The sequence below is a fragment of the Microtus oregoni genome, unplaced genomic scaffold (genome assembly GCF_018167655.1).
Source record: "Microtus oregoni isolate MIOR12 unplaced genomic scaffold, Mior012 000037F_ref0000500, whole genome shotgun sequence".
Lineage (NCBI taxonomy): Eukaryota > Metazoa > Chordata > Mammalia > Rodentia > Cricetidae > Microtus > Microtus oregoni.
The window spans coordinates 6,552,900-6,572,916 of NW_024543096.1; the positions used below are offsets into that span (position 1 = coordinate 6,552,900).

At 47.4% G+C, this 20,017-nt stretch overlaps 1 protein-coding gene across 1 annotated transcript in view; it reads left to right on the plus strand.

Moving 5' to 3' along the window:
* The window catches only part of Kif5c (kinesin family member 5C), a 153,463-nt gene that overhangs the window by 94,570 nt on the left and 38,876 nt on the right, over window positions 1-20,017 (plus strand). The window contains exons 12-16 of the mRNA XM_041631405.1: window positions 5,491-5,663; window positions 10,523-10,591; window positions 12,521-12,727; window positions 14,944-15,090; window positions 18,305-18,493. Coding sequence (XP_041487339.1) covers window positions 5,491-5,663; window positions 10,523-10,591; window positions 12,521-12,727; window positions 14,944-15,090; window positions 18,305-18,493 — 785 coding nt within the window. The remainder of the gene's footprint in view (window positions 1-5,490; window positions 5,664-10,522; window positions 10,592-12,520; window positions 12,728-14,943; window positions 15,091-18,304; window positions 18,494-20,017) is intronic.

A 20,017-nucleotide genomic window follows, 5' to 3' on the forward strand; every position in this document is an offset into this window, starting at 1 on the left:
CACGTGGACGCCATGACACGCGTGTTTGTGTGTGGACGTACGCTACATAAATACGTCAATGTAATTTTTAAAAGAAATCGACTGCCAGCACTGTGCTCGCACCTGGAGCTCACACGTACATCACAGCTCACCTCCCAGCCTCCTAGGGGCGGAAGAGGGACGAGTCCAGGTTAAAGCCAGCTGGGCCGCAGACCGCCCCTGCCTCGAAAGGAGTAATGAGAGAGGGTAGAGCGCTGTCTCTGTCTAGTCTCAACTCCGTTATTGTTTTCTCTTTTTAAAATCATGGATAAGCGAATAAAATGTAATTTCTTAGAAAAAGGAAAACACGAAGGGAAAATCAAACTAAAAAACAAACCCAAATTTAAAATTGAAACTTATTTTGCTTTTGAGATTAATTTACTTCAGCTTTTCTACCTTCTGTCTCCTCCCTCCAGACTCCCGTGCACTCCTCCTCCTTGCTTTCTTTCAAATTCACGGCTAATTTTTTTCACTATTGTCAAAACTCTAAAAGTTTTATATTTAATGTGTGTGTGTGCACATGCATATATTCATGTACATACCACACTTCCCTCTTCTCTTGTGAACGACAGAGGACAACTTTCAGGAGTTAGTCCTCTCCCTCTGGGTCCCAGGGACTGAACTCGGGGGATAGGCTTGGCAACAGGCACTTTTACCTGCTAGGGTGTGTTGTTGGCTCCTAAACCAAAATGTTTACAGAGGTCCATGTCAAAAAAAAAAACAAAAAAAAAACCTACAGAAGTCCAGGTGTGTCAGGCTGACAGGGGAAAGGCCATCTGGTATGTCTGCCGCCTCTCCTGTTGAATACCAAGATATAAACTGAGTAGAGAGGGCTTTGATTTATGTCTTCTGTGGAAACCATGCTAGTAAATGCTTTCTTTTGTTTGACTTTCTGTAGACAGGATTTTGCTGTGTTGCCCAGGCTGGCTTTGACCTTTGATCCTCCTTCCTGCCTTAGCTTGCCGGAGTGCAGGAGTTTCAGGAGCTGATCACTATGCCTGTTGAGATTTGCTCTTTCAGCCTCGAGTCTGTGGGAGATGCGGGTCCACTCTTGGATGTGTAGGTGTGAGCGCGTCAGTCAGGATGTCTAATTTGCTTAGTTGGCCTTTCTTCCTCGGGGAGCACAGCTAAACTAATTAGAATACCGACTGCTCAGCAAACCACGTGGCCTGCTCAAAAGGTCATGAACGTCAGAGGCCACAGGATCTGGTTAACCAGTACATTAGAAAATTGCTTTAGACGGGATAAAGGGACATCAGGAGCTGCTTACAGTATTTTTAGGAACAAGGGTGAAGGATGCTATTTGTATGCAAAACAGTCTCATAAAGGAATGATTTTTTTTTAACTTCACATTTATGTAATGACATCTTGTAGCCAGCTGCTCCTGCCCATCTGGCAACTTGATGATTTCCTCTTAGCGTCTCCCATACAGAAGTTGCTTACCATCAGGTTTGCCACTAGGCCGGTTTAATTGGTATTAAAACAAAACACCTCGTTGGCCAGATCTACAGTGGTTTCTGGTGGAAGCTGTGAGTGACCTGCAAATCCCTGCCCCGGAGTGGCTGAGAAAATGCAATTACCTCCCTGTGTTCTCCAGAGGCTTCAGGGACTCAGTGTAGGAAAAGAATAACTAGCTTGTTGCTATTTCATGTGTGAAATTTTAATGATTTCCTGGCAGTCTGGTGGTATTCCTAAAGAAAAAAAGGAACCAAATGAGCCCATTTTAGAATTTTTAACTAATAGACCTAATGAGATTTTGTTGTTGTTGTTGGTGGTGGTCTGCCATTCTCATGCCTCGAAACTGATGGATTTCCATTTCTGCAGAAATGTTATTTATGCTCTCTAGGGGTTTTCGTTTTATAATTAGAAGGCTCTGCAAGCCTTATAGGTATGCTCCAAGTGAATGCTCCCGTGTAAACACGAATCTTTTCCGTCCTTAAAGGTAATTACAGCTGACAATAGTAAATGCCAGGATGCTTATTTAAAGAAAGGAGGCCTTTCAGCTTAGAAAACCAGACGTTCTCCAAGGTTATTAAGCTCTTCTATAGACAGCAGGTACAAGCCTCGTGGGCCGGGCTAAAAGAAATCTGCTTTTAATAAAGCAGAAGGGAAATAAAAATTGTTTCTAATCTTCACTTGGTGGTCTTTCTTCCCAGCTGATTGCGGGGCGTTATCCTTCCCCGGGTTCGCTCACAGCTTCTCCTCTGTTTTCCATCAGTTACTCCGTAATCATCTTGTGGAGTACACTACAGTGCAGGGGATATTCTCGATTAACACGGTGAGATTGCCATGGAGACAGATTCCCTGGTGTCGGCTCTTGCCTGGTGTTGGGAATTTACAGTCCCCAGACAGCGTAGTTACCAGGGTCGCTTCTGGAAATCATTCCCAGCCTCTTTGAAGGGCGGCGGTGTTTGGAAACCCTTTGGTGCTGCCTCTGCTTCTGCGTGTGGCTGCCTTGTTCAGCTCCATCTGAATGGCTGCTGCAAAAACTAATGCCTGCCTGACCTTTAGAATATGAACTGGCGAGAGCTTGCTGTTTACATGCAGCTTGTGGGAGGTGTGGACGTGCTGATTCAGAGGAGCGCTCATGAGAAACCAGAAAGACCGCTGTGGCTTTTAAGCACCATTTTTAATAATGATAAAAATAGCCCTGAAATGGACTTGCGTAACTGGTGTTTTTGAAAAGAGCACTGGCCACACAGGTATTTTGAATCTACTAGAAAAATTAATTCAGAATAAAAGTAAAAAATAATGGGAACTGCCAAGCATCTGAAGCTGCCCCCGTGCCGGGGAGCAGAGGGAGAACGGGGTGGTACCACTCGTGCCCGTGACATCCACTGTCTTTAGTAGAACGATTCGGCGAGCAAGCCTGGCTGTTTCCTCTTCTCCTTTACAAAAAGCAAACGGAGAGGCCAAGCAGGCTATGGGCCTGTGATTAATCAGGCCGTGAAAACGTGTAGTGTGGCTTCAGGACCACGGTGTAGCACTGGAGACGTGAGAGCCTCGTGATCATTTTCAGGGGGCCCATAGCAGTGTCGTCATCTTGCTGGACCTCTGTAACCAGGGCGTCACCTACGTCTCGGTAACGCTGTCGTTTGTAGATGACAGAGAAGGAAGTTTTAGGGGGAATCAGATCTGTGACTTTTGGTTTGATCGGGTCATTTGTGGGTCACAGGAGTGAATCCTTGGTCCCTACAAAACAAAGCACTCATGGGCAGTCCTTAGTTCGCCTAGCCTCCAGATGCCATTTCCTGTCCGGCCGTAGGAAGCGCATCTCTTCCAGATGTTTGTGGATCTTATCTCTGCCTGCAGTGACTGAATCTGTGGATGATATGGTTATGGTTGACGGGTTTCTGGGTTCATACAGTTAAGAACCTCACCTTCAGGGGACTGGAGAGATGGCTCAGCGGTTAAGAGCATTGCCTGCTCTTCCAAAGGTCCTGAGTTCAATTCCCAGCAACCACATGGTGGCTCACAACCATCTGTAATGAGGTCTGGTGCCTTCTGGCCTGCAGACATACACACAGACAGAAAATTGTATACATAATGAATAAATAAATATTTAAAAAAAAAAAAGAACCTCACCTTCAGCATGTGGAAGCAGAAAGGTTAAATTCACAGTGCCCTGAATTGTGGTGTTTCCCAAATTTTACAAGCTATTCCTGAAAAATCCAAAATACAACCGTAGGCAGGGCATGACAAATCGCAGGTGTCAGGGGCAGATTCCGTAACGGGGCAGAATTGGAAAGGAGGAGGAGGCTTTCCACGGTTCTGGTATGTGCTGCATATTGCTGGGCTGTCTGAGGGCACATTCTGAGTTCTCTGTGTGGTTGGAAACGGCGTTCATCCTGATCCATCCACTCACCCATCCATCTGTCCAGCCAGCCATCCACTCATCTCTCTCACTGTTCTCATAGCCCCTGGGCTTAACAGGCTGTAGAGAATATAGATTCTTTAATTGAATAAAACCCTTCTTCACCCTAAGGTTGTTGATGCACATTTTAAGCCAGGAATTGATGCTTGGCAAGATACTGATTTGGTCTAGGTTCAGCCAAAAGGCCACCATGATCTTCCAGTTTTATTTCAGGTCAATAATTTCAGAGAAAAGTATATGCATAGTATATATTCCAGTCAAAGGGGGAAGGTAGGGAGGCTTAGCTTTACATGCAGGGAAGCATGGGTTATCCAGGCTCTGCTTCACGGTGCTGTTTTAAATGGTACTGGCACAAAAGTGAGATCATTGACGCTAGCTTTACCTCCACGGAAGCCTGCATACAAGCAGCAATCCAGGCCCTCGCAGTGTTTTGCTTACACAGAGATAATGTGCACTGTGTTCAGGTGGGTTCCCCGAGCCATGACATACACGGTTCATGAAAGTACAGATGAAGATCTCAGGTCTTCTGTCTTTGTTCCCACTTTGGGCTCAGGGCAGGGAAATTTTTGCAGAACGGATAATTTGGACTGAGAAGCTGAGTGAGTCCTGGGCTGTCCTGAGGCACAGAGGCTGAAGTGGGAGCGTGAAGTCACTGGTAAACTCTGTGGTCGAGAAGTCTGGTCGGTGGAGGTTTGCTTTTCAGAGAGACAGTTGAAAAAGGCAGGCGACGTGGTTTCATGGCATCTGTTTTTCACATTCTGTCTGTGCCTGATGCTTTTGCTGTTGGGGCAGCCCTCGGTCAGCTTGAGGTCTGTGCCTTTCCCCACATTTGCATGGCCAAATTGAGCAGGGATTCCTTTGAAGGCCTAGCAAAGCCTGCTCTGCAGGCTGAGTGAGAAGTGTATGGATTCTAGATTGGCTGTCTTTTTTTTTTTTTTTTTCTTCCCTGGGACTACCTGACATCACAAGAAATTATTCTATTTGAACTCTCCAGCAGAGCCAATTAATCCAGGCTTCCTGGGGGAGATCGTGGTGGTGGAGAGCCTGATTACACAGGGCAGGGCAGGTCCTTGAGTTGAAGCTGCCCTGACTTCCTCCCCCTGGCTCCTGAGAGTCTCAGGTTGGCAGGATTGGGGTCCCACAGCGTTCTAGTTAAACAGTGGCCCTGTGTTCCTTGCTTTGACTGTTTCTACTAATGACACAGTAACATAATTAATTGGTGATTAGGATGCCTCAGAGGTCTGGTTCCCTTTGAATCAGAGACTAGAGAGACTATCATTCTGGTAAGTACTAGCATATTTCTCCACTAAAAGAAAATGCGTGCAGGAGCTCCCTGGCAGTGCTGGGCTTGGGCCTGTTACCAGAGCTGTGACCAGTGGATCCGTTTGACTTCTGCCCTGCATCCTTGGTCCAGCATTGGCCATTTAGCTACACCTTTCTTCCCAAATAGAAAAAAACAGACGTCAGCTCTACACAAGGCCTCTTTATTGTGTCTGCTGTGCGTTTGTCACTGGGGTGACTATTTTTAGAATTCTTCCTGGAGGGTTGCATGCTTGATTTCTTTAGTCCTCAGCACCCCACTTGCTGTGTTTTCTCAGGGGAAGCTGTGCCTGAAGACGAACAAATCAGTGCCAAGGACCAAAAGAACCTGGAGCCCTGCGACAACACACCCATCATAGACAACATCACGCCCGTCGTTGTCGGCATCTCCGCCGAGAAGGAGAAGTACGATGAGGAGATCTCCAGTCTGTACCGGCAGCTTGACGATAAGGTCTGTGGTTCAGGGCAAGAACTCTGTCTCCATGGGCCCCGAAGATGCCACTCAGTCCCAGTTAAAGAGATAAGTCATGTTATCTCTTAATGGCAAAGAGATAAGTAAGAGGAAGATTCCATCAGTGTTGCCACATCAGGGAGAAGAAGGCATGCGGGGCTCCATGACCCCAGCTCCTTCTTCAGGGCTAAACAGGGGAGGCGCTGGGGCGGGAGGCAAAAGGTGCGTAATGAAGCAGTCCTGGTCAAGGCGTGGCCACTGTCTCAGTTTTGGCTCTCCAGGGTACTTATTGCATCTGGGGGAGGGGGGGAACGGACGGACAAGTCAGTTCCTAGGGGTCGACTGCTCTCATTTGAACATGTGGTAACGTGTCTGCAAGCCTTTCCTCTTACTAGAACCCCAGAGTACTACAGGTTTAGGTTAGTGACTGCGGACACTCAGGGACCTTTAGGGGGTCTGGGAAAGGACCCTGGAAAACCTTACTATAAAGTACCTCAGTTACCTTCTGTTTGTGCCTTCAGACTCGAAAGGGGACAAGATAGCTTAGATAGCCCAGGTTTTGAGGTAAATACCCCCCGAGTTATTAACATGCTTATCTGCAGAATTAACCAGGCGACTGACACAAAATAAAGAGAGATACAGGATGAAGACGGAGGCAATAGACTTTTATCCTGCTCTTCCTTGGCTTTGTGGGGCCAGGGCTTCCTGACAGAGGCCGCTTCTGCATGCCTGTTTATATGTGTTAGCCAGAGACCTTCACCCTGGGGCACAGACAGAAGGTCGCAAGCGAGCACATCCAGCGCCAAGCCCCCTGGAGCTGAGATGGGGCTGCAGACCGCTGTGGACGTCTGGCTTCCTGATTCCCGGTTTCTGGTTTGATCGCCGTGGGAGTAGAAACCTTCATGGAGGAGTGATTAGAAGAACCAGGAAGTTGGGGGCAGGTGGTCTAGGTAGACAAGCGCTCACCTTTAGAGCGATCTGTCTGTGTAGATTGCTGCAGGAGAGGAGGGCCGTGTGAGTGTGCGTGGGTGCGCTTGCCTCTTTCCTTTTCTTCCTGGAAAAGTCAACAGTAGCACCGGCCTGGGACAAGGCAGGTGACTCTGAGGACTCAAGTGGGACTTTAATCAGATGGCTCTAAGGCCCTGAGTTTCAGACCTAGTCACATGAGAGACGATGGCCTTTCTGCTGTGAAGCCCTTTTCAGAGGTAGATAGTTGAGTGATGTAGTTTGACCATGCTAACTGGGGATACTTAATCCTGGGACAAACTTTTAGGGCTCCGGTAGTCACGTAACTGAGTAACTGCGAAGGTTGGAATAACGAGAAAGACTCCACGCACAGCATGTACCAGTCATCCCCAGTAGGGTCCAGTTAGGAACCCCTGAGGCACAGAGACTAAATGAGCATGTCGTGTGATCCCCGCACATTGCCCCCCGGGATACCCTAAGCTCTTCCAGTTCATGTCATCGAGGTAGCTGATATCGTCAGTCTGGTTTAATCTTTTCTCTGGTGGTTCAGCTCAGGTGCCATGGGGACAACTCTGGCCTGGATGTAATAGCTTTCTTCTGGGAATGTCACCATTAATCTCACAAGGCTCTGTCTTTGGGGTAAAGCCCAGAGTCTGGTATCACCTTTGCAAGCTGAATGTGACTGGCTGTCTTGAGGATGCTCCTTCCGCTTGTTTTGTAGTTCTGGGAGTTAATATGACCCCCAAAGATTAAATCCTACCCTTCCAAAAACCTGTCTCACAAATCCCCACACCCACGAGAACCGGGTACTTACTTTGCCCCTCATGCCCTTTGTGGACTCTTCGCCTTTATTTTACCTGTGTCTTACACTCAAGATCCCAATGCAAAAGGAGATCAATAGGAAGTTAATCCAACTTCCTGATTTCTCCAAAGAACTGTTTTGTTTTGAACAGTGAAGAAAACCAGATAGAATCCCTTCCCCACCTCATAGATTCTGGCATCTATAGATTCTTGGATGGTGGGTCGGAATTGGCTCTGTGATGCTGAGGTGTGGGAGAGAACAGAGCCCAGAGGCGATGTCCTGGAGGGCATCAAGCCCGTGGTCCACTGCCAATCGTGTGTGGGAGCTGCTCGATTATATCCCCTCAGCTGTCATCCTTATGTGTTCCCTCAGAGACTCTAAAAGAAAGCTGCCTGCTTCTGGTGATTTAGGCCTTTAGGTGTTTTGAGAATGCATGGTTGGGTCATAGCATCTTCTTGGATACAGAATGGTAGGACTGGAAGTGTCTGGAGGGAGGTGAAGCCTTAACCTGGGTAGCTGCATGTGTCTGCCTTAAGTTTTCCCAGCCCATTGTTGGCAGAGCAGGAATGGGTTTTCCTAGCTCTTGACCCTGAGCCCCACACCCAATTCATTTTGACCTCAGCCCTTTCACCAAGAAATTGGTCGTCTTCAGTGGATCTTTTTATGATGCAGTGGGAGGAAGATAACCCAGTTTCTCCCAAACCGTCTGTGCTGTTCCTCATGGGTCTAAGGACAGCTACACCCCAAGCTCCAGCTGTTTGATGGAAAAGCGCTCCCTTTGTAGTAGATCTGTGACTTCATGATAAGAAGCCCCAGGGAGATGCCCTGCTTGCCTGTGTGCTAGCCTCGTCGGTTACTCAGGACTCCCGGGTGCCACTTCAGAGATAGCAATGCGTGCTATCTTTGTATAAAAGAGTATAGTATAACTACTAGATTCCTCATTAGTCTCCTCTGTGTGTTCTCTTTGCTTGATGGAGAAGCCACGTCCTGTGGTGACGTCAAAGGACTGTCAGTATGATGGGAGCTGGGTTATAGCATTCAAATACTGATCTTGGCCCTGTCTCTCATTGGAGACAGTGAATTCAGGATTGGCAAGTTGATTACGTACTGCACTAATTACTGTGTAGCAAAAACATCTCCAGAATTAAAGGTCACCAGTGACCTTTTGACAACTGAGGTGACCGTATTATCTCATGTATAAGATATTCCCACTACAAAATTAATTTTCGAAAAGTGCATTGAAATCTGTAATCTCGGTGTGAGCATGCTTGAACATGTCCTAAGAGATACACTCGACCTGCAGAAAGCATGGCATACCTTATTCAGAAAGGCTTAGGAGATGAAAATGAAGTCAGAATAGACAGCACTAAATCCTTAGAAGGTTGCCGTCCGAAAGGGCGAATCTGCGTCGGGAAATGACGCTAGTGCTGATTTGCTCTCTGATGGAGTCCTGTTTCCATCCTTCCGGGATGAGGCTGTCCCCCTTTTAAATCACATCTCACCTTGTCACCTGCCAGGGAGGAAGGTGCATCTTCAGGCTTTTCCAAGAGCGCAAGGAACCTTGCCCTTCCCTTCTCCTTTCTGTCACTCGGGGGGCAGGTTTCTCTTATTTGTCTTAGGGGAGAGATGAGATAGTGGATCCCGAGGGCGCACTCTCTGGGTCTGTTATGTTAAGCTGTTTACCCTTCTTGTGCTGAGGAACAGAAATACAGACTTGATCCTCGTAACTGCCATGCTAAGTATATGGAGGTGAGGAGAAACATGTCCTACAAAATGGTGAGTTAGCTAGGGGCGCCCGTTCTTGGCAGGTTTGCTGTGCTGTCATTTCTCTAGTTTTGCCGGCAATCTGAGTGGGGAGGAACACCATCAATATTTTATGATTATTGATTATTGACGGAACAGTGGCGTATAAAGGTCAGGCAAATGGGCTTTCTGAGCAGAGACACTGAGACCCGTGTGTAGGAAAGACCAAGGCACAGTCTCAGGACGTTCCAAGCCTATGCTACGGACCTAAGAATGCTCGTGCTCTCTGGAAGGCACTAGCTACACCATCCACAAACCACAGACCAGCACTGATGTAGACACCACCACACACGCTGTGGATGTCTGTGGAAAACAGGTCCTGTCATCCACCCCTCTTACCTCACCTCTGGAACAGATCCAGAGCGTGGCAGTGCGGGGTGGGGTAAGGTTAATGGGGAAAACACAGAAGCAGGACCTGGCACACAAACAGTGTAATACACGGAGCTGGATTTGACTGCTTGCCTTGCGCGCATCCCGACACAGGTCAGCAAACAGCACGTTTTCACTCATAACTGAAGGATAGGTGAACCTGAAGCCCCATTGTCATTTTTCATAGACTGGACTTAAAATTTCATTTGGAATCATGAAAACAGAGCAGTAAAGGCCACGTTCTGCCTCAGTGGTTAGGCGTCAAGCCCGGCTGCCTCTCCTTCATTAGAGGTGGCTTCCTGGCAGGGAAAGAGGTCCGCAGCGTTCTTGCTTTCTCAGCAGCGACACCTAGTGGCAGTGAAGAGAGCTGCTGTTTTTCCCACTGTAGTAGCTACTTTGAAAGAGGCGTTCCTGCCCCCACACCCAGTTGGTGGCAAGGTTTGTTTGCTTGTTTTGTCTTTCAGCTGAGAAGACCATTGATAGCCAACCAAGAGGGCTGTCTGTTGATACCAAAGGGAAAACACCCCAAAAGCACTAGTTTTGCTTCTCTAAGTAAACGGCATTGGTGCGCATTGGCAGCATTCCTGGTCACAGACGCGCTTGACAGTCCATTCCGTTAACATCTGTGCTTGGGGAAGGATATATCTGGAGTCCCTTTCAGTCCCCAAGTCCCAGACATCTGATTTCTTAATGGACAGAATTTGGGTTTTCTTTGTAGATGTCACATTTCCCAGGAAAAAAGCTGGGTAAAGAAATAGACCAATCAACAAGCTCTCGGGATTGTCTCCTGCTGTCCCCGCCTCCCCCCATCTAATGAGCGAACTTAGGACTGGCCTCTTGGTGTCTGATTCCGGAAGGGAAACCAGGGCATCAAAACTGACATAACTAACCAAAAATTAAACACGCTGTTTCGTTGCAGGACGATGAGATTAACCAGCAGAGCCAGCTGGCTGAGAAGCTGAAGCAGCAGATGCTGGATCAGGACGAGGTAAAGAACGCAATAAATTCTTATTTACAGATTTTTTTTTTTTACTAGTTTTTGTTGTTAATGTTAGTCCTAGAAATATAACTCGCAAATAACTTTTTCAAGACCTTAAAGCACACGGAGATTTCTTGGTAGTTCTCTTACCAGTGCCTGCTAAAGGGTGACTGTGGCTGGGCCTAGACAAGCGTGTGACTTTGTAGGCCTTCGAGTCTGTGCTCCACTTAGCCGCTATTGAGGCTGCTTCACCTCTGCATGTGAACTGCTGCACAGGAACAGAATGCTTTGTCTGTGGCGTGTTTACGCGCGTCTAGTGCGCTTCGACCACGTTCACCCTGTTCCCCTTTCCTGTCCCACCTCCCTTTCCTGCTTTTTCTCCCTACTTCCTTTTCCAAGCTAACCCGCTAAAGTCCATATAGAACAAATGTGACATTTGTCTTCCTGCGCCTGACTAATTTTCTTAATGTGGTGTCTCAGATCTTTTCCTACAGATGACATAATCTTCTATTTATTGCTAAATAAAATTTCATTATGTGTATCTATCAGTCCTGTCATCTTTTTACCTGCCTTTTGATTTGTCCATCCATCCATCCATCCATCCATCCATCCATCCGATCTATCTCCCTCTCACATTTCCTCTGTCTAGACGTCTATTGATGGATTCCTAAGCTGGTTCTATAACCTGACTCTTGCAAAAATCTGGTTTATACTTTGGCATAGACCATGTTCTGCCACTGTTGTACAGGGAAAAGAAAACCCAAACCAAAATCAGATGTGGGGCATCAGAGGGAAAGTGAGTGGGACTATATCTTTGGCACACTATAAAGGAGGCTGGCTGTTTGCAGCCTCCCCCTGGCGGCATGCTACGATAAACACACTGTTTTGTCATAAATTTTACATACAGGAACCCAAGCAAAGCACATTCAGCCAATCTACCAAGATGATTCAGTTCTCTTGCTGAGATCACCCAAGTATTCTCCTCTTTTGTGTTTTAAGATGCCCTTTGCTTCACTGCTAAAGTTGATTGGCTCCTACGATGCAGTGATGGCGGGTGGTAGAGGCGATGCTCCAGGCTCAGTCCCCCACGCCTGGAAACCACTGTCCCTGAAACCATTTCCTTCCTCTCTGTTTCCCATCGTCTTTACAGTGTAATGACTGGGATTTGGGGCGGGGGGGGGGGCAGTCTGTGTCTTTCGAGCCACAGGAACCAGATGGAATAGCTTCTATCTTACCTGGGGTTGAAGCTACCTGCTTGTATTTGCCGTTCTCTGCCTCTCCAAGCGAGATGCAGCTACCTTGGATCAGTTCACTTTGCTACAGTTCAAACCTTTTCCCCCTGCAAAGCAATTAATATTCGTGTTAGGGAAATCAGAAAATAACAATAGGAACAAAGCTAAAGAAACCATCTACGAGCCTAGGAACCCATACCATGTTCAGTATTTGGGGCATATTTTCCTAGACATTCCTAAAATTAAGGAAATGTGACTTCATTTTAAGTACTTATTGGTGATTTTGAAATCAGCTTATGTCCAGTATGAAATCATGGCACTGATTTCAAAAGCTCTGCCAGTGTTAGTATGGTCATCCGGAATGGTTTTCCCATCTTTTGTTTAACATGGAAAAGGCGGTCAGCTTGTTTTCTATGCTGTGGCGTGTGTGTGTGTGTGTGTGTGTGTGTGTGTGTGTGTGTGTATAGTTCAGTCTTTGACTTAAGTATAAAATTCCCAAGTTAAAAAGTAAAAAAGAGAAAAGATTTTTGGAATAACATATGAAAATGCATTTAGCATCTGTACCATACAGTGAGAGTTCCTGGCAGCCTGCGTGTCTCCAGGCTGTTTTCCGGTATCTCGTTATAAAGTTGCTCTATGCGGGTAGAGCACAGGTCGTTGCCGTATAATTAGTGGAGTCACCCACCCTTCCTTCTCATTTCCCTAGCTTCTGGCCTCCACAAGAAGAGACTACGAGAAGATACAGGAGGAGCTGACACGCCTCCAGATTGAAAACGAGGCAGCCAAAGATGAAGTGAAAGAAGTCCTCCAGGCCCTGGAGGAGCTGGCTGTCAATTATGACCAGAAGTCACAGGAAGTGGAGGACAAGACCAGAGCCAATGAGCAGCTGACGGATGAGCTGGCCCAGAAAACGGTTGGAGCAATAGTGTTACAGGGGCGGGACTTCCTTGTTGAGAGATTTATATAGCAAGGCAGTTGGCTGAATGCTGTGACCTTTCCACCAGTCCTTCCCCCACAGACTGCCCGTCACAGCCATTTTACACCCAGGAAACATGTACTGCCAGCAAGAATGCGTTCAGGAATTAGTTGAGTGCAGATTCTAGATCCAGAAAAAGCTCAGGGAAAATTTTGACTTTATGACTCTTGAGCCCCAGGCGAGATGTTTCAGCATCTTCAACAGTAATTGCTTTGTCTATCAAAATGGCAATAATATGCTCCTTGAGTGGCCTGAGTTAGTGGCCGGTTATCTAAAGCACTGAGCAAGGACAGGTGCGAGTGACGTTTTAACACCGGAAGTGTTGTCATTGAGAGCAAAGGTGGGGACCATAGGCATTATGCATTCCATTGTTTACATCCTGCTGAATGAGATTGCTCCCCCCACCCCAGCTTCTTGTCCTAGCTTCAGGAGGCCTGAGGTAAGCCGGTCCTGTGAATTTGCATTCAGCCTGCATATGGCAGGAATTCCAGGTCTTCCCAGAGAAAGGGATGCTGGGGCTTTTACTTGGTGGACTAGTGGCAGGCAGCAGGGCCAGTGAGCGCTTGGTGAGGTAGCTGTGCTGTGACCTTTGCTGGCTGGACATGGGTGGTGAAGTTGAGGTGGCTGCTGCAGCCTGTGGCTCTTGGTGCTTCTGCCTAATGGCCTGGTGTCCAGGCCTGTGCCAGACCATCTTCCAGAAACATCAGTCCCCGGGACACAGACCACATGGCGAGGAAAGTGTTGGCGGCTGGTGGCCGAGTGGATAGGAAGTGTTACTTCCTATTTCACGGAGAAAGAAAGTCCTTCCTGATGGCTTCCTGGAGAAAGGACTGCAGGGTCTGTGGTGTAAAAATAAGGTGACATGAACAGTTGGCCATGGCGGCCTAAGTTGCTGCAGACTCGCGGAGGCATCTGCACTGCTTCGGCTGTGTTCTCCTGGGTTTGTACAGCTTGTGTTTTGTGCTCCTCAAAGCAAGGCACGATTTTCCAAACTGTGCTTCTAATTTTGTGTCAAAACAACTATTATCAGACTGCTTTCTTACGTTTTACATAAGCCGCAGTGACTAGCTGGCTACAACTAGTACAAATGCCTTCGCGTTAACTTGCGAGGGTGCAGTAGACTTGCTCCCGTATTGGCTGCGTTGGTACCGAGATGCCAGAAGGAGGGTATTCCGTGAGTGAAGAACACGTTACTTCTCATGGCAACAAACGCGGAGGGTAGAAAAGAGGTGAGCTTGCTGGAGTCTGGGGAGAAAATAGGGCTTCTGCTGCTTAGGAAGGAGCTGGATTTTGGAACTTGAGTCATTTTGAAAAGTTACGGTATTTGTCTTCCCTGGGGATTAGAAGATGTTTTAAGTTGTTTTCTACACTCATTGATGTTTGTCTGGGCCATTGATTCCAGACCCATTAATTAGAGTATTTGGAAGTGGCCCAGGGAGCATAGAATGGGTACTAGAACGAGGGAGGTGAAAGGACACTTGGCGAGTTAGAAAACACGATTTAATACTATAGTCATAAGTGCCTGTTCTCGCACCATCGTGTGCATGTGGACGCCAGAGGTCAGCCTTGGGCAGCGGTCCTCGGTGCTCTCTGTCTTGTTTTTTGAGATAGTCTCATTCTTTTGGAATTCATTGAGTGTGCAGACTGGCTGGCCATGGGCCACAGGACTCCTGCCCAGCGCTGAGGTAACGAGTGTGCACCACCAAACCCAGATTTCTGTTACATACCCTCTGGGAATCGAACTCAGGTCCCAAGTACCTCATTGACTGAGCCAGCAGTCCAACCTTTTGTTTATTTAAAAATCTGCATTTACAGTTGCAGGTGGAGGTCAGAGCACCATTTTCTGGGATCAGTTCTTGCGTTTACCTGCTGTGTTGTCTTCTAGGCCCTGGATTTATCTTTAATAACTCACTTTGCTAGCATGGATACTCTCAGCAAAAACATACCTGGTCTTACAAGTTAATATCTCCGTATTAAGTTCCCCTGCCAGAGAACCGAGTGCCCAGCACCAGTTGGCCTTCTGGGTTCTCCTTCACTTAGACCAGAGGGATGATCAAGGAGCTGAGTCCGGCCTGGGCTGTTGAGCCCTGGAGGCTGCAGGAAGGAAATTCATGGGCCACCTTGCTAACTTGTGGTTGAATTGGTTTCTGCAGACGACATTAACAACAACCCAGAGAGAGCTGAGTCAGTTGCAGGAGCTCAGCAACCACCAGAGGAAGAGGGCGACGGAGATCCTGAACCTGCTGCTGAAGGATCTGGGGGAGATAGGCGGCATCATCGGCACCAACGACGTGAAGACGGTGAGCCGGACTTCAGTCCTTCATTCCTGCGCTGCCTGTGGTGTGATCTGGGCTTGGTGGCACCTGAGCCTCAGGGCTGTGGTCTGTGCTGGGAAATAGCTGAAGGCAGGGGGGAAAAAAGCTGGTGCTTGAAGGTTGGGCGGGGGTGGAAGAGAGGAACAATTCGCCTTTCCGATCCGGGGAGCGTCTTCCTGTCTTGGTTGGTCTTGTGTGACTTAGTTTATTCCTCGGCCTAACTTGTAGTGTCCCCATATTGGGGCTCAGCTGGGGGAAGTCTCAGGTCAGACCTCAGTTGTCTCCCCCTTAAGAGCCCAGTGCCGTGAGAGTTCTCCAGCCAAGCAGCACGAGTTATGTAAGCTTCTAGATGAAAGTCACAGGCAACCGGCAGCGGCTCTCTGAGTAAACCACGCTTTATTATCTGCAGTGGAGAAGCCTTGTTATTCAGCGTGATCTGCATCACCTGGGGCTGATTAGCAATATAGACCCGCGGCCTGCCTCAGACATACTGAAGCAGAAATTACCTTTTAACAAGCTTCTCCAGGTGACTCGTGGCTTATTAAAGTTAGAGAAACAAATTTGGTTTCCCTGAAGCGGCTCAATAATACAGAGGACCCAGCATCTCTATTCTGTTTCCTCTCTGGTTGGCCCCAGCCTGTTTCATTTGCATGGCCTTAAGCTTTTGCCTCCTGGAGCAAGATCACTGCTATAGCCCCCGATCATCATGTCTTCTCTCGCCTACATCCCTGGCAGTGTGGGCTGCAACACTGACGGCTTTTATCCAGGAGGGAACTATATGCCAGAAGTTCCCAGTAGATGTAGCCGAGCAGCTGCAGATCGTATGGACCATCCCAAAGGAGAGTAAGATTGCCACAAACGGTGTTATCCTCTAGAGTTATGCACACTGGTGCTCCTGCAGGCAAGGAAGTGAGAGAGCTGGGGAAATGGAGGGCCATCTAAAGTTGTCTAAAAGCTGGGATGAGAAGGGAAAGAGAGAAAGAAATATCTGCCAAGAACAACAGTCATTGGCCACGGTGTACTTTGTTGTCATCAACCAGGAAAACAGCATAGAGAATCACAAAAATAGCTTTCTTGGGGTGAACATTGGATGAAGTCCCCTTCACACTTTTGAGGGGTACTGTTGTCTTCTGAGGATGGTGGTGACCCGCCAAGCCTGCCCCTCCCCCAGGATGCTAGTGTTCCACAGTTCTGAAGGGCATTGCTTTCCAGTGGCGGAGCAGCTAGGACGGAGCCGTTACAGCGTTGACGACACTGGGCTGAGGAGTGGGGCTCCTTAGCTTGCTGCCCACAGATCCTGGAAACAGAACCCTCTGAACGGAAGCACTTTACGCCTTTACTGAACGGCCCTTCAGTGTGTTGGCCGTGGTTAAACCCTGGGAACCCCTGCAAAATTTAGAGGTCACCTCTGGGAAACAGGAATCCCTTGAAAGGTGCCACAGGTCTAGGCTGAACAGATGAGACCTTGTACTTTGATTGCTGCAGAGTGTCTCGTGAGTCCGGGTCGTCTGTCAGCCCAGCCTGGTTATTCTGTGCCTGAGGGGTAATTTTTAGAGCCGCGTGTTGGTGTTGAGCAAGGTAATTCTGGCTGTCCAAGGCCTCTCAGGACCAGGTGGGCCTGATTTGTGGGAAGTTGGTGTCTGCTGCAGGCGGCAGTAAGGAGAGATGGTTTGATGCTAAGGTCTAAAGCGGAGCCGATCAGCTTGCTGATGAAGCCAAAGTGTGCCTGTGCTTTGTCATCAGAGGCCCCTCCTGCTGGAAGACGGGTTTTTAAATACTCTCCGGGTGTTTTGAGATTATTTTTAGACTCCAGACATTGGCTGCCCTAGTAAATTTCACCGATGACTCTCCCTTGTAGATCGTGGTGTTCTTAGAGGGCCTTGTTCCCTGATGGGCCAGCGACAAAGGCTGCAAGTGTTTTCCACTCGGTGTTCCCATGCTGTTGCTTTTACAAGCAGGCTGGACTGGGGAGCACTGGAGGGAGGCAAATCTCAGGCAGTCACAAACCTAACACGGCCTAGCAAGGGCCTCCAGGAAGGGGAGTCGCGGCTGATAGCTGTGTTTCACCTGGCTGTCGGCTTGGTGTTAGGTTGCAGTCACTGTTAAGTATTGATGAGTTCTTATAAGGTTAAGATCACAGGGCTGGGATGCAGAACCATGTGTTTTATATTTGCTCCCTGTTTTCAGGGCTTATGCTCAGTACCATTTAAATCTTAGCCCTCAAATGTATACATGGAAAAATATGTCTAGTTAATGGCAGCAGTAATAACATAAGGAGGTGGGAGGGGCCGTGAGAGGACACTGTGGAGCCTTAGAAAGCAGAGCTAGAGTCCTTGCCTTCTGCAGAAGCTGCCGTCCTTGGGCTGGATTCTCCTAGGACTGAACACTCTTCCTAAAGTGCAAGGCTGCCCTCTGGTGGCGAAATCTAGTACACACAATGCTACTTTCTCGATGCCTTACTTGGCTTGTGTACCAAGCATCTCAGCCTATTCCAAATACCTTGTTTCTGATTTTTGGGTCCCAGTGGAGCTCTGAAACGTAGAAGCCAGATATAGCTCACTCAGGCATTCTTCCAAGATTACCGCTTCTCAATGTAAGCTTAGGCTTTGTTCTTAGATATCTTAATAAGTAGGAGGGCAGGTGCAAAAAGGCAAAGAAAAAGAGACTGGTAGAGACAGGTAGCCAAGAGGGGAAACCTTCACCGTGAGGAGACGCTGGAATGAGTGCTGCATCCCCAGGCAGTAGAGGTTTTGTTTGAAGACTATGGAAAAAGTCTTTTATGGCAATACAGACAATGGGTTACCCCACCACTGAGGAAGATATGAAAAATTGAAATTCTGGGCTGAGCTTCTCTACAGGTTAGGAGCCTTGCTTACAAGGGACACGATTGTAGTCATGCAAGGTAAGGCTTCTGGGAAAATTTCTCCTTGAAGAAATTCTTCAGTAGTTTTCTTCCGGCGTCATCTCGTCTATCCTCAAATCAAGGCCAGTGAAACGCACAGCTAACTGAGGAGTATGCTGGATGGTGGTTTCTGACGGGAACTTTCTTGTGTAGTCTCCAGTGCCTTGACACTGACTCGGCAGAGGTTATTTTCAGTTTTTCCTATGATGAGACTTTTTGCCACAAAGCTAGGGGCGCCTCAGGAACCCACGGTCAGGTTCCAAGGGATCCACTTCTGACGTTTCCTTCCGTATTCAGCTGGCAGACGTGAATGGCGTCATTGAAGAGGAGTTCACCATGGCGCGCCTGTACATCAGCAAGATGAAGTCGGAGGTCAAGTCCCTCGTGAACCGCAGCAAGCAGCTGGAGAGCGCCCAGGTGGACTCCAACCGGAAGATGAACGCCAGCGAACGGGAGCTGGCGGCTTGCCAGCTGCTGATCTCCCAGGTGGGCTGTCCACCCCTCCCTGTCCACGCTCCCCTGTGGAGACCTGTCCCCTCCATGTCCTTCGTGGGGCAGTTCTGGGCTGCAGCAATGTGTACACTTACCGTTCGGGTTTGAGATGTCTGAGATTGTCTCAGTATGCTGGTCACTGCTGTGAGCAGAGTCATTTGAGGGGCAGGCACCAGCGTGGCCTAGAATGTCTAACAGCACCGCGAGGCAGACAGGACATCGTATTCTGATTTGCCTTTAAACGTACACAGTGATAGAAACAGCTCCAACCTAGTTGTCTGAGAGGGGTCTACGGTTGGTTTTTTATTACATAAATAGTGTTTAAAGGGTCCTTCAGTGTTGATATGTGATGGAAAGTTGATAAATATGATGTTATCCTTTGGAAAGCACTTGGAAAATACAAAACCAGAAAAAATGTAAGTATCGTGTGTGTGTGTGTGTGTGTGTGTGTGTGTTTGTGTACATGCTCACGTGTATGTACACAGGTGGAGGCCAAACTTTGACTTTGGTGTTTGAAATATTTACTCAGGGCCCTCACATCCATCTTTGGAATACTGGGCAGGAAACTCCATTTCAAGCCCCCTCCCCTGGGAGTTGCTTTAGTCCAAACTCCACCTCTGAGAAAGCCTGCCAAGAAGTGACCCCTCCCCAGCGAGGGTCAAGACCACTTCCACAGGCTACTTAAACTTCCTCAAATAATGAACACTTGGTCTCCCCTTTTCTCTCTTCCCCTCTCCATGCTTTCCCAGGACCACCCATGAGCACTGCATTAAACATGGGCATCTTTTATTCGGTTTGATTTGGTCTGATTGAAATTATTTGCATCAGCGGAGAGGCTCGTCTAAGAAATATTCCTAACATTTGGGTAGCCTCTATTTCTTCTCTGTTTTTTGAGATAGGATATCTTAGTGGTACTGAACCTGGTGCTTGTGTTTTGGCTACACTGGCTGGCCTGCAGTCCCCTGGGTCTTACCTGTCTTTGCCAGTCCTCAGTTCTGGGGCCGTAGGCAAATGCCACCACTCAGCTTTTACATGGCTTCTGGGCATCCAGATGTGGGTCCTCATGCTTCTGTCCTCTGTGCTATATCCCTAGCCCAGACATGTCTTTGGGGCCAGTAATTTTATGTAGTCTATTTTTCATTGGTAATAGAGATAAAAATTTTAAATTTCATATGGTATTATAGTTTTGTGGTTAAAATATTAAAAGCTTCTATGGAAACTGTTGAATGAACTATTATTTTATATTATGATAAAATATATTACCCAAATATAATATATAAATAATATAAAATAATATAATAAATATAATATAAATATAAATAAAATAATAAAATAATATAAAATATATTACCCAATACATACCTATTGATAGACAAGTGATGAAGTTATGTGGAAGAATATTATATAGAACTTATAAAATCCATAAAACTTGGGTATTTGGGAAATATAATTATATAAAATTAAGTTAAAGTGAAAATGTGTTATATCTATGCCATTTTATATCTATGTAAAATATGC